Here is a 13,755-nt window from a genome sequence, read left to right as displayed (position 1 = left end):
GAGTTTGCTTTTACTGCTAAAACTGAAGTATTGCTGCAGGAGATGGCTATGCAAACAAACATATTATAAAAATTTTTCTTTGTTGAGTTTGCTCATAGACATTAGTCTTAAATGATCGTAATTCTACTTCTGCCACAGATTGTTGACCATCGTTTTCTTGGATACACTGCACATCACAAAGTTGTGGCTAGGTTAGGGACATGAGTTTAAATACAGGGATACAAAACCTGTCATCTGCTGTAGTTAAGTTATAATTCACTTAAAATCGGCTGTTGATAGAGCATCTCATATACCTAGTGGCAGCTGTTTCCAACATTGCTCCTCGTTAACGTTAACAACATTTGTGAAGTGACCCGCCATGTTTGTGTTTCGCTTTAACTGAGTGGTAACCAGCAGCAGATGTGGCAACACTGTTGTAGCAAGGGCAGATACAACTATCAAGTAATTTTAATCAGACTATAGGTACCAAAATTTGCAACTTCTGTGGATATACTTCATCTAGTTGTCATTTTGTCCACGGTTACAGGTCCACTACTTAAGTTGATGTCTGAGCTGATCGTGAGATTTGAAAAACAAACAGAAACTGTACAGAATGTTGATTCATTGTTATTGTCTAGCCACAAGAAAAACAAGCAAAATGTGGTAATTGTAAGGTGGCTGATGAGCTCCCTAGTCATTAATTGGTAGACCTGCACAGATAGCCCTTCAGGTTTATGCAGAGGTTGTGAGACTGACACATACTGAAACCACTACCAGGATGACAAGGGCTGATGAGCTGACCGGCCTGGATGACATTTTAAAGTGGTTTCCCACAACCAAATACCAGGCTAGTACCCACATTCTGCCTCAGATACACATTGTGCAAACATTCAGAACACATTCTCATGCTCTATATGTGGACATACAGGATACACAGAATGATGACCTTACATGTTCAGTCCCTTCAAACTTGTGCTAATCAGCAGCAGCAGCAGACAAGCAGAACTAGGACGACTTTTGCTGGTAGTCATTTACTATAGTTCAATTCTTTTATCTTGGCGGTTCGCGCATGTCCGCCCAGACGCGGGAGATTGCTGCATTGTCAGTTGCTTGCACCAAGAGAAGCAGCGCCATGGTGTACTTCACAAACTTACGTTTAGGGGGGAGCATGCAGTTTATGAATTAAAGCCACCACGGCTGCATTAACCCTTTCACTGCTACAGAGACGTGCTCCCCGCATTCATCACTGCACTGCTCACCTGCGCAGACACATGGTGTTTCGACTGCTTTGACACACTTTATCATTCGATTTCACAAAAACTATTTGGCCCAAAAATTTGATTTTTACATGTCTTCTTGACTGATACCTTCCCCCCATAAATGACTTAATTTTGTTTCGATGTTCAACGCAGTTATTGTGCAGCATTAGATGTAGTAAACCATCACACGAAATTTTGAAGAGATTGCAGAGGTAAAAGTCCATAGCGTATACTTTCCGTATGGTCGTATTTAGTTGCCACCAGAAATTTCAAAAAATTACATTCAAACAAATAAAATTCATGAAGTAAGACACTTCGATATTGCTTTTAAATAAAGAAAATATTACGCACCAAACAAGGTTTGAATTCAGTACCTTTTGCTTTCCATGCAAACACTTTAACCATTACGCTAATGCAGCTCATCATTCAATAGGCCTTCCGAAGGACTTTAAAATAGCACGCAAAATATCGACAAACACTGTTGGTATGACTATGAATTACTCACGTTTTGTCGAAGTACAATAGGAAAGAAACAATTACCGCTGTTCTTTATTGCGAAAAAGAGGTTATTGAGAATGATACAAACACCTTTCCTTGCTATCGCCTGAATTAGAAGGCTTATTGCTTGTTTGGTTTAATTAATTAATAGAATATGAAGCAATTGGTATAAAGAATGCTTTTTCCAAACTTTCTATAAAAGAAAGTCTGCTATCAAGACTTTGCTTTTGTTCAATTACTTTATTTATGACTGAACGTTTCTAAAATTGAAGACACTCGTCTGTGCTCTGCACTGCAGTCGAGCTCTGGCAACGTCGTTCTCTGTTCATTGGCTGACTGTGTTTTGTGACGTCAGATGCGCAGAACGAACCTAAACTCGGCCGCCATCGTAAATGACGTGCACTTTAGCACACAGTACAGTGTGAGGTAGCCATTGCTGTGTGCTGTTTTACATCTACTTTCTGTAAACCATCATGAAGTGCATGGCAGAGGGCACGTCCTCTTGTACTAGTTACTAGGGTTTCTTCCTGTTCCATTTGCGTATTATGCAAAGGAAGAATGACTGTTGGAATGCCTCTGTGAATGCTGTAATTATTCTAATCCTGTCCCCATGATCCCTATGTGAGTGGTAAGTACAGGGTTGTCATATATTGCAAGAGTCATCATTTAAAGCTGGTTCTTGAAACTTCATTAGTAGACGTTCTCGTGATAGTTTGTCTTCAAGAGTCTGCCAGTTCAGTTCCTTTGGTATCTCTGTGGCATTCTCTCATGGATTAAACAAACCTGTGTCCATTCGTGCTCCCCTTCTCTGTATACATTCAATATCACCCATTAGTCCTCTTTGGTACAGATCGTACATACTTCAGCAATATTCTAGAACCTGTTGGCGAGTGATTTGTGAGCGATCTTCTTTGTACACTGATTCCATTTCCCCAGTCTTGTACCAATAAATCAAAATCTACCACCTGCTTTACCCACGACTGAGCCTGTGTGATCATTTGATCTCATATCTCTATAAAGTATTACACTTAGGTATTTGTATGAGTTGGCTGATTCTGACAGTGACTCATTGATATTACTGTCATAGGATACTATGTTTTTTTCATTTTGTAAAGTGCACAAGTCTATATTTCTGAGCAATAAAAGCAAATTGCCAGTTTTTGCACCACTTTGAAATCATATTGAGATCTGACTGAATATTTATGCACCTTCTTTCAGACAACTGCATCATGTGCAAAAATCTTGAGGTTACTATTAATATTGTCTATGAGGTCATTTAATATATAACATGAACAGCAAGGGTCGCTACATACTTTCCTGGGCCACACCCGAATTTATTTCTATATCTGATGATGAGTGAGCTATACTTCAGTCTGTTTTGTACTGTTTCTGTGTCACAAGTGTTAGTAATTGTTGCAGTTACAATCTTTATTAATTGTGCAGGTACATACAGGGTTGCCACCTCTCCCATATTGTACTGGAACACCTATGTTCTTTTGATTTTTTTTTTTTTTTTTTTTTTAAATCCAAAGCCCTTTCCCATTTTTTATTTTATCAGGGAGATAATATCTATTATCCCTGAGAAAATGAGACCGATTAACAGTTTAATCTGCCACATATTTTCAAATCTCATTTCTGGATGATTGTTACAACATCAATTAATTGATGTGGCAAGGTAATACCAGTATGATGACTACATCGATAGGCAGTGAATACAAAACAATGTTTAACATGGCAGTGAGTCGTGATGGAATTTTTCTTGTTGTTTCTTATTATAATGCAGTCGTATTAGTTTTTGTTCTGCCTAATCAGAGTAATGCAATGAGGATGGGCCCAAAACTGCCTAAGAATAAAGGAAGTACTTGTGTATGTATGAAGAGAAGAGGGAAGGAACTCATTTATGTGTTAATCCAGGGAAGGAAACAACTATAAAGAATGTTGCTCCCTTTGCAAGTGTGAGTTCAGCATTGCACATGGTAGTAACACAGACAGTCAGCAGCACACCAAAACTGAAGGACACAAGAACAGAGTTAGGGGAATTAATACATCCGCTAAAATATCCAGCTGTTTTCAGTGCCGAAGTGGTAGTCCTCCTGGAAATGGAAATGAGCGTATGGCATTGTGAGCCGGGAGTCCCCCATTCGAGGCAGTTTGGCTGCCGAGGGAAAGTATTTATTGCATTCGATGCCACATTGGGTGACCTGTGCATCGAAGATGGGGATGAAATGATGATGAGGACAACACAACACCCAGTACCTGAGCGGAGAAAATTTCCTGCCCTAGCCAGGAATCGAACCTGGGCCCCTTGGCGTGGCATTCCGCTGCACTGACCACTCGGCTAACGGGGCAGACGGTAGTCCTCCTAGTGGTGAATCTGACAAGGCTGCAGTGAGTGAGTTATTGAGTAATGGAGTATCATACAGCAAAACACATCTTCAGTTACAGTAGCATGGGCTGTGCAGATAAACTCGCAGAGAGCATATTTGTGGATTCTAATGTGGATAATAACGCATTTAGGTAGAACGACCTTTCCTTTCTTGAAGGGGCATCAGATGTGTGGAATTACAAGAACAGGAATTTGTTTCCAGTAGCATTCAGGTAGAACCTTGTGTTGGAATCAGAAATAAACTGTTAGTTTTTTTTGAACAAGCAGATGAGAGTGCTATTGGTATACATGCTTTGATACACAACAGTCTTGAATGTCATTCATTAAATGTAAATAACATTTCATCTTATAGTGCAGATAATGCTAGTATCAATTATGGCAAAAACAAATCTGGGATGAAATTAGTAGTTGAGGATAATAACCAAATATATAAAGCAAACTGCACAAGTGCAATAAACCTATTTTAAGATTGAAGAAAAAAAATTGATCCTATTCATTTTGACAGGTCAAAGTATCCCTTATTTTGACAACAGAAAGGTGGCAGCTCTAAATACATAAGATGATTTCAGTTTCAATCCTAAACAACATTCAGGTGAGTTTTGTCTCCAAGTACAACTTCTGTGGAAGCGTGAAGTATAGTTTTTAGGTGCACCCTCCTCTGGCCACCAATCAACTTCCAGTTAATATGCTGTATCTGAAGCACTCCAGTATGGTCACTGCCGTTGTTGTGACTGTACCATTACTTGGATACGGAAATACAGCACCATCTACACTGGCATGCAGCTGCAATTGACACACCAACCATTGCCTGTCAGTACCCACCCTCAGAAGGGGTCATCATCTTTTAAATGCTATGAAGTCAACTGAGCTACCTGATTGTATATCATAATGTCCAGCACACTGTCTTGTGGGATGGGAAAGTGAGCTGACCTGGACTGAATCCACACTGTGAATTGACAACTGGAGTCTGGTAGAGTCAACACAGCATACGGTGGTCGATGCACAGTGACCTGTTTTTGTCAAACTGCTGGGCAAGTTCGTTTGTTTGTTCAGACAGGGAAGCTGACATTGTTTCTCGCACTTTCAGCTGGTCCGCAATAACAAAATTGATGCACACTCCCTGCAAGCTTTCTCAAGCAAGAAACCGTTCGGTAAAAAAAAAAAAAATTCATTTTTGAATTACTTACAGCTTTATACGTCAGATCCAAGATGATTTGCCTGTCATTTTGTTAGTGGTCATAGTTATTGTGATATTTGCATGGGAATAAGACACTGCATTAAATTTGAAAAAGTTTGCAATGAAAAATAGGGGTCACTATGATTTTGCATTTGGTACATATTACATAATATATTGGTGCATACGAAGTTTAGCTAATATATTGAATTTTTCTTTAGACTTGGGCAAAGGTCTCTACCTGTCACCAATCTAAAAAAACTGATTTTATTTATCACACTCATTAGCAATTGTACATGCCAGCAATAAAGTCAGAATGAAATGCCCATAACATTTCTCATAATCCGTTTGAGAGATCGAGACAGGATTTTGACAAAGGATAGCATGAAAAGAGGAGAGTATTTTGTCGCATGGTTATTATATAAAACTTCAATATCTACTGTGTTATTTCATTAATTACAGATGTTTTGGTTGAAATAATGCAATTTTTAATGTCCATTGATAGCTGGTAATACAAGAAATGCTGTGGGTTTTGGGGCAATGTAAATGAAGACATTGCATATTTATTTTTGTAGTGAGGATGTGCTTTTTTTTTGTAAGCTATTTACCTTACTTCTCCTCACTTCCTCACTTAATAAACCACCGTTTTAGAACTTTCTTGCAGTTGCATCTGCAGGACATGTTAGTGAGGCGCCATTGTGTAAACTCTGCTGTGTTTTGGTAAAAGAAGCAAATGTGAACATGGTAACAAGAGAAATGTAGGTTTTGCTCAAAATTCGCCACTCGTGATGCTTCTATGAAAGTTACAAATGGTTAACATGCTAGGTGAAAATAAATTGCTGCTTTTGTTGCATTTTCAGCAGAAATCTTTTTATGTACTAACCGAAGCTGATCTTTTTGAATGATCACCATGTAAATGTGGGCATGGACGGGCTCCACTTAATATTTGCAAAAAATTTGAGCGTAGGGTTCAATTCAGAATGGCACTTCCCCTCCAGTGCTCAGCAGTCCTCATGCAGTGCCTGTCCGCAACACCCACCACTACTGCTCTCCCACCCATGCCCTTCCGACCGACCAACTACCGACCACGTTATTCCGTGCACACTCTACACTGCCCAGCCTGAGTGTGACTTTCCATGCTCGTTGTAAGCCAGTGCTGCTTTGGTCCTCAAATTCTGCCTCAAGGAATACAATACACAAACAGTTAACTCTTTCATGGCTGTGAGGTCTGTGTCATCCTTTCCTGGCCAGCTAATGGGATCGAACATATTGTGTGCCTGGCCTGCAGCAACATTATTACAGAATGCGTCCAACAGGGCCAACATGATGGTGATATATTTTCTCGACCGCTGAAGGACAATCTATTGGGAATCAAGAATGCATAAGAAGCAGCAAGTCTGTTGTGTGCCAAGTTCTGTGCTCATTGTGATTTGACACGAGATGCCCGTTGATCTGGGAGGCCAGCCTCATTCGTTACAGATCAACTCAAGTGGAGACACTTGAGAAACCATCCTATAATCCTGATGTCTTCCCAAGTGATTATCACACATTCAGTCCCTTAGAAAAGGCCTCGGAAGGTTGACGATTCTTGTCAGACTAGGACGTGCACGACCAGTTTCAGACTTCTTCAAGCAGTAGGACATGGTGTTTTAACAAATGGGTATCTGTAACCTGGTGTGTCAGTGGGATGATAGCTCGGGATATGACAATTGGGAAATCTGGGCAAAACCTGGGAATTTTTATCTGGGAGAAAACTGGGAAAAACTCAGGAATTTTTTTTTTTTTTTTTTAGAATGCTGAAAATTTTTCATTGTTTTAGTTTTCAGTTAAATTTTTATAATTTTGTCTGGTAAGAACTGATACTCTAACAAAAATTTTACTTTAGCACACTACTAAAGAATAATGAGTACTGCAGCAATGAAACATAAATGAGAGAGAGAAAAACATCAAAACAAAACATCAGTTGCAAAGGAAGTGGACCATATATTCTTTAAAAAAAAAAATACTGCACACTCAAGCATCTGCCAACAGCAAAACGTGTCAAAGACCTTACGATGGAAACTATGGGATACTTTGTAACAAGAAGGTGCTTTCGATGAGGGTGGCGCTACATCTGTTTACATGTGACAGGTTGTGTGAAAATAGTGCAAATGGTGGTTTCAGAAGTATTACTTTCAAAGAAAATTTCATTTTATACAAAATGACTTGTACTGTGTGTGGGAATGTATGATGAACGTCTTAAATCGTGGAGCATTTGACTGTCATTCAAAACTTAACACTTTGAGGACCAGCCACTTAGAAAAATTTCAGGCCTAGAAGGCCAGCCATTTGTGTCGTCATTTAAAGTTTTACTGGCACATTTGTGTCGGTGTATCTTAAAGGGTAACACAATCAAGTAAATAATATAATTAAAATGCAAACTTTGTAAGTTATTTCTGTAGCTCTGTGCCATTTAATATTGGCAATATTCAAATAAACTGTTGAGGCTGTGCAAATGGCTGACAACAATCAGTTGTAGGCTCACACTGTATTGCATGTTTCAATACTCTGAAAAAATAAGTTGTTAGTTTCCTAACAAGCAGGGATGCTAAAGGTACATAAATAAAGGTTTTAAGAGCAAATAAACACACACATTTTACCAAAATGCAACATAAGTACACTTACAGTGTCTCTCACATCTGTTCTCATCCAAGATCAAGACCAGAGTAAGTAATTACATAAGATCATTCAGCTGTTTCACAGTTACTAATATTTTTAATGTAGAAAAAAGAATAATCCACATAATAAACTGATATTTTTTAAAAATACAACTGCGTTGAATGATGAATATTTTTTCTGTACATTTTTACATTAGTCTTTCAAGAAATCATAAAAGTCTTAATTCATTGAACTGTTTGCAATTCCATATGAATAAATATCATTCTCCCCAGGGCAACAAGTACATATTGTGTGATTCAGTTCACTAATCAGTATTTATTTTTCAGATCGTCAGTGTGTGAGGTGCCATTTTTCGAATGTTAGTGTACAATCGGAGATCTGTGTACATCGGAGTGGCATTGCTGTAGGGTCCAGTGTGCGCCAACCGCTGTCCTGCCGGGCTGTGGGGCCACAACTGCAGCGAGAGGTGCGACTGCTTCAACGGAGCCTCCTGCCACCACATCACCGGCGCCTGCGAGTGTGCGCCTGGCTTCAGGGGAGACAGGGTGAGTTGCACACCCATGTGTGTTAAAATATCTGTTTATAGTGAATGGTTCTCTCTGTCAGGCACAAATCGATGTGTCATAGCTGCTTCGGGTGTGGAGATAATTCAATAGCGTCCTCCTCCTCCTCCTCCTCCTCTCCCTCCTCCTCTCCCTCCTCCTCCTCCTCCTTCTTCTTCTTCTTCTTCTTCTTCTTCTTCTTCTTCTGATGCTGTTTCACTATAATAATTTTTTATTTTATTGCTATGCTATTCAGATTCCAACCTTAAGCCAGTTTCAAGAACAAAAACTCGCACCAGTCCAATGTCTTTTGACATACTTGTATATATAAGTTTTTGTACTTGAAAATCGCCTAAGATTGAAATCTAGACTATAGTCAAATGGCGGCGGCAGCAGCATCATTCAAAAATTTTACGTCTGTGTCTCCATCAAATAAAAATTCAACAACTACACTTGAAAATTTATGCCAGACCAGGAACAGGGCGTGGATGCTCTGCTTCTCTAGGATAGTTGCCATAACTGCCTCAGCCATCCAGACAGGCTTCATGGCCTATCCAAATTCCAAAGTGGTGCTCACCACTTATGTTGTTACCCCAGTCATTTTCCCCATTTATTGCGGCCTGACTGTATTCCTGCAAGGGGACAAATGGTGGTATGCATTTGCATTGAAACAGCCATATGCCCATTGAGGCATATCTGATCAAGTATATATGTCATGTCTGTTCTTTTGGACATGTCCAAACACCACATATATAATTGTATAGATACGCCTTGATGGGTATGTCCGAAAGAAGATGCATTGCATATATAGAACAGAACAGCCACAGAGGTGGCACAGTTAAAGTAGCCCGTCTCCACTTTGAATGTGAATGCAATATTCCAATTTCTGAAATAGAGTAAACAGCTACAACAATGGACAGTTTTAAGCAATAATCAATTATTAGCATTCTTTATTCAACATTTGTTTATATAGTCAGTGAAGTTAGACGTTTCTATTTGCAGTCTGCAAAATGACTTTCTTAATAGAAGAAAGAATCGAAATGTGGAAGCTTATGTGAAAACAAGTTCGATTAAGGAAATTCGCAAAGTTTTCAGGGTCGAGTATCCTGACAGAGAACTACCAGCAAAGAGGACAATACAGAGTCTGTATAAAAACTGGCATGCCTACGGATTTGTGCAAAATGTATAACAACAAAGAATTCCTTCAGTTTGCACACCAGAAATTATTGCAGACATTTGTCAAAAAATTATTCAGAGCCTAAAGGAGTTAAATGTGAATTGGCCACACAGGTGCATGTAAGATGGGAGGAGTTGCCAGTGGATATTGAAAAATCTTAGTTTGAAGCTATATCATGTGACAGCTGTGCAGCAATCACAGGAGGATGAATATATCAAAATTTTCAGTACATTTTGTGCTTATCTCACTGAATATGAAACACAGTACTGCTTCTTCCATCAATATGTGGCAATGTGCCACACGTTTAAGGTATCTGTGCAATGAGTCCATGATGTCTTCATTGAGAAACAAACTGTCAGCAAACATGTATGGCCACCATGTTCTCCAGATCTAACAACATGTAATTTCTTCCTTTGGGGACACTTGATCAGTGGAGTCTATGAAAAAAATTCACACACAATACAGGAACTGAAAGACAGCATCAGCTGTGAAGTTGCCGCCACCGATATCTGAATTTTATGCCAGATGAATCTGAACGTGCTTACACGTGCACAGATGTATAATGATGGTTCAGGGGATCGCTTTCAACATTTTCTACAATTTTTTTTTTTCATTGTAAGTAAATGGTACACCAATTTCAGCTCTTTGTTTCTGCAATTCTACAGGGTGTTCATAAAGTCCCTTTACAACTTCAAAATTTTATTACAACGGCAGTTGTTGAAATATTTTAACAACATTTCTTTTATTGTAATCCGTGTTTATAAAAGTTTTTTTGACAGAGTTTAATAGACCTCTATATGGGCGCCTTTAGTTGCATGAAGCGCATCAAGATGGTACTCTATTTCTTGCCATGTTCACTAGAGCATAGCATCATCAATGGTGGCAAAGGCATTACGAATCCTTTGCTTCAGGTCAGCAATGTCCTGTATCTGTGTTTGATACATGGTATCTTTTACATAGCCCCATAAAAAAAGATCCAAGGGAGTGATATCCACTGAATGCGATGGCCAAGGAATTGGCCCATCCCTCCCAATCCATCTGGCTGGAAATGTTTTTCGTTGAGGAACTGACGAACATGCAGTCCCCAATGTGGTGGTGTACCATCTTGCAGGAAAATGATAGTTGGTCGTAAGTCAATCAATTATGCTGCTACATATTCGGTCAGAAGGTCGAGGCAAACATATCCAGTAATTGTTGACTCGTTGAAGAAAAATGGACCAATTTGGTTGCACATGATTCCATGCCACACATTCACTTTTCGACTATCATGATGAAGCTCTCTAGTCACATGGAGGTGTTCAGATCCCCAGATTCTCACACAGTGTCTGTTTAATGTCCCAGAAACGTGAAAAGTTGCCTCGTCACTGAAACAAACTCACTTGAGGAATGCTTCTTCCTCCAAAAGGCATTCCAGAATGTTGAGTGCAAACTCTTTCTGTTTTGGCTTGTCATTTGACTCAAGTGTCTGTAACAGTTGCACTTTGTAAGCTACAACCATAAGTTCTTGTGGAGGACATTATGCATAGTTGAACGTGGTAGTTGCAACTGTCTGGCAGCATTGCAGATGGACTTCGTAGGTGAACGAGTGAAGACGTTTAAAATGCGGAACGCAGTCAATGTTTTCCTCGGATGTTCTTGGTCGCCCGCTCCTCCCTTTATCCAACACTGTCCCAGTCTTCATAAATTTTTTGTGCCATGCACGGATTGAAGGGTGCGATGGTGGATCTCGTTCTGAAGTTTTGTGGAGTCTGAACATCTGATTTTGTCTCAATAAACCAGGACACACATCATGCCTTCTCTTGAGGAGTTGCCATTTTATAGAGGTTCAGTTCCTTCCATCAACAGAGTATCTGAAACACAAAATTTTAGTATATCTAAAAACTTTAGTAAACAGTGATTAAAATAAAAGAAATTTTGTTAAAATATTGCAACAAGTGCCATTGTAATAAAATTTTGAAGTTGTAAAGGGACTTTATGAACACCCTGTATTACAGTTCCTTTATACTTGATTGGGCTACTTTTATATGTGCCACCCTGTATAATAGTAATAGCAGTAGTAATAATAATAACAATAATAATAATAATAATAATACAATGGAAAATCCGGTAACAATATTATGAAAAGGGTAGTTGGTACTCACCATATGGCGTAAATAGACAACGCCACTCAGAGAGCAGTCAGAGACTCTGTGTGTGTGTGTGTGTGTGTGTGTGTGTGTGTGTGTGTGTGTGATAGAGGGAAACATTCCACGTGGGAAAAATATTTCTAAAAAGAAAGATGATGAGACTTACCAAACAAAAGCGCTGGCAGGTCGATAGACACACAAACAAACACAAACATACACACAAAATTCAAGCTTTCGCAACAAACTGTTGCCTCATCAGGAAAGAGGGAAGGAGAGGGAAAGACGAAAGGATGTGGGTTTTAAGGGAGAGGGTAAGGAGTCATTCCAATCCCGGGAGCGGAAAGACTTACCTTAGGGGGAAAAAAAGGACAGGTATACACTCGCGCGCACACACACACACACACATATTCATCCACACATATACAGGCACAAGCAGACATATTAAAAGGCCAATATGTCTGCTTGTGTCCGTATGTGTGTGTGTGTGTGTGTGTGCGTGCGTGCGTGCGTGCGTGCGTGCGTGCGTGTGTGTGTGTGTGTGTGTGTGCGTGCGTGCGTGCGTGTGTGTGTGCGCGCGCGCGTGTGTATACCCGTCCTTTTTTCCCCCTAAGGTAAGTCTTTCCGCTCCCGGGATTGGAATGACTCCTTACCCTCTCCCTTAAAACCCACATCCTTTCGTCTTTCCCTCTCCTTCCCTCTTTCCTGACGAAGCAGCCGTTGGTTGCGAAAGCTAGACTTTTGTGTGTATGTTTGTGTTTGTTTGTGTGTCTATTGACCTGCCAGCGCTTTTGTTTGGTAAGTCTCATCGTGGAATGTTTCCCTCTATTATATATATATTTTTTAATAAAGACCTTGTTGGCTGAAAGATCACTTTCTGAAAGTCTTGTGGTTGTGCCTATCTGTGACTCAGCATCTCCACTATATGGAGAGTAGTAGGAACTATCCTTTTCATAATATAATAATAATAATAATAATAATAATAATACAGCAATAGTTTTCAGATTGGTTGTGGTGGTGACCTTACTGCTGATGATAATTATTATTATTGTTATTGTTGCTGTTGTTGTTGTTTCTCTTGTTGTCATTGTCATAACAACAGCAGTAAATACAGGATATGAGGTCACGATGCTGGATTTTGTATTCTGTCACTAAACTTGGAAACTTCCCAAGTGTCTATTGTATGCTGTTTCAGCAAATAATTTGTGCAGATCCCAGTAAAGTGACCTTCGGTAATGGGTAGAACGATATTTCAACAATATCAATCCATTTCAAATGCGGACTAAGATCTTTTGGCACTGCTCTCAGTGTGCTGAAAACCACTTGGACTGCTTTCACTGATTTACATGTCACTACAGTTTGCTGTTCAATTCCTTGTATCTGGTAAGTTTTTCAAGTTGCCTCATGTTGATTCTGCTATCACCTGGGATGGAAATGTCAGTGATGGACACTTCCTTTTTCTCTACTGTCATGGAGTCTGATGTATTGTGTTGCAGCATTTGATCTGGCTGGAGTGGGAAGTCTGACAGTAATTTGTTAAGTTTGTTTTTGACAACTTTTTCTGGTTTGCAGTCCTACTAGTTTTTCATCACCAGCTGGTGCTAATTTTGGTAAAAAAATCCATTGGCTCATTCATGCCACAGCATTGTGCCTCTGCTCATAATCAATCTGAACGATCTTTTTGCAACAGCTTAAAGTGTGGTCAGCTATTCCTTCAGCTGCTTTGTAGAGTCCAAATGTTGGGTCTTCTGCCAATTTCTCGAGTCTGGCTTTGATCTTCTGAATGTGAAGTATCAGTGAAGGGATTAAAACATAATCCAGTGGAACAGAATACAAATTTGAAAAAGGCAGCATGTCAACTTCCTACACTATTTTTAGTTTATCTGCACTGCAGTAATCAGATATCAAAAGCCACAGTGGTGACACTGTCCAGATTTTTAGTATGAGGTGTTCCATTTC

The 13,755-nt window shown here is 39.5% G+C and overlaps 1 protein-coding gene across 2 annotated transcripts in view; it reads left to right on the top strand.

Annotated features, from left to right (window-relative positions):
• The window catches only part of LOC126109414 (protein draper), a 450,571-nt gene that overhangs the window by 358,812 nt on the left and 78,004 nt on the right, over positions 1–13,755 (top strand). For both annotated transcript variants that reach the window (XM_049914450.1, XM_049914449.1), the window contains exon 7: positions 8,362–8,499. In XM_049914450.1, the coding sequence (XP_049770407.1) occupies positions 8,362–8,499 (138 nt within the window). The remainder of the gene's footprint in view (positions 1–8,361; positions 8,500–13,755) is intronic.

Source organism: Schistocerca cancellata, chromosome 12 (assembly GCF_023864275.1).
Source record: "Schistocerca cancellata isolate TAMUIC-IGC-003103 chromosome 12, iqSchCanc2.1, whole genome shotgun sequence".
NCBI lineage: Eukaryota > Metazoa > Arthropoda > Insecta > Orthoptera > Acrididae > Schistocerca > Schistocerca cancellata.
Note: the sequence above shows the minus strand (reverse complement) of the source record. Positions and strands in the feature narration are given on the sequence as shown.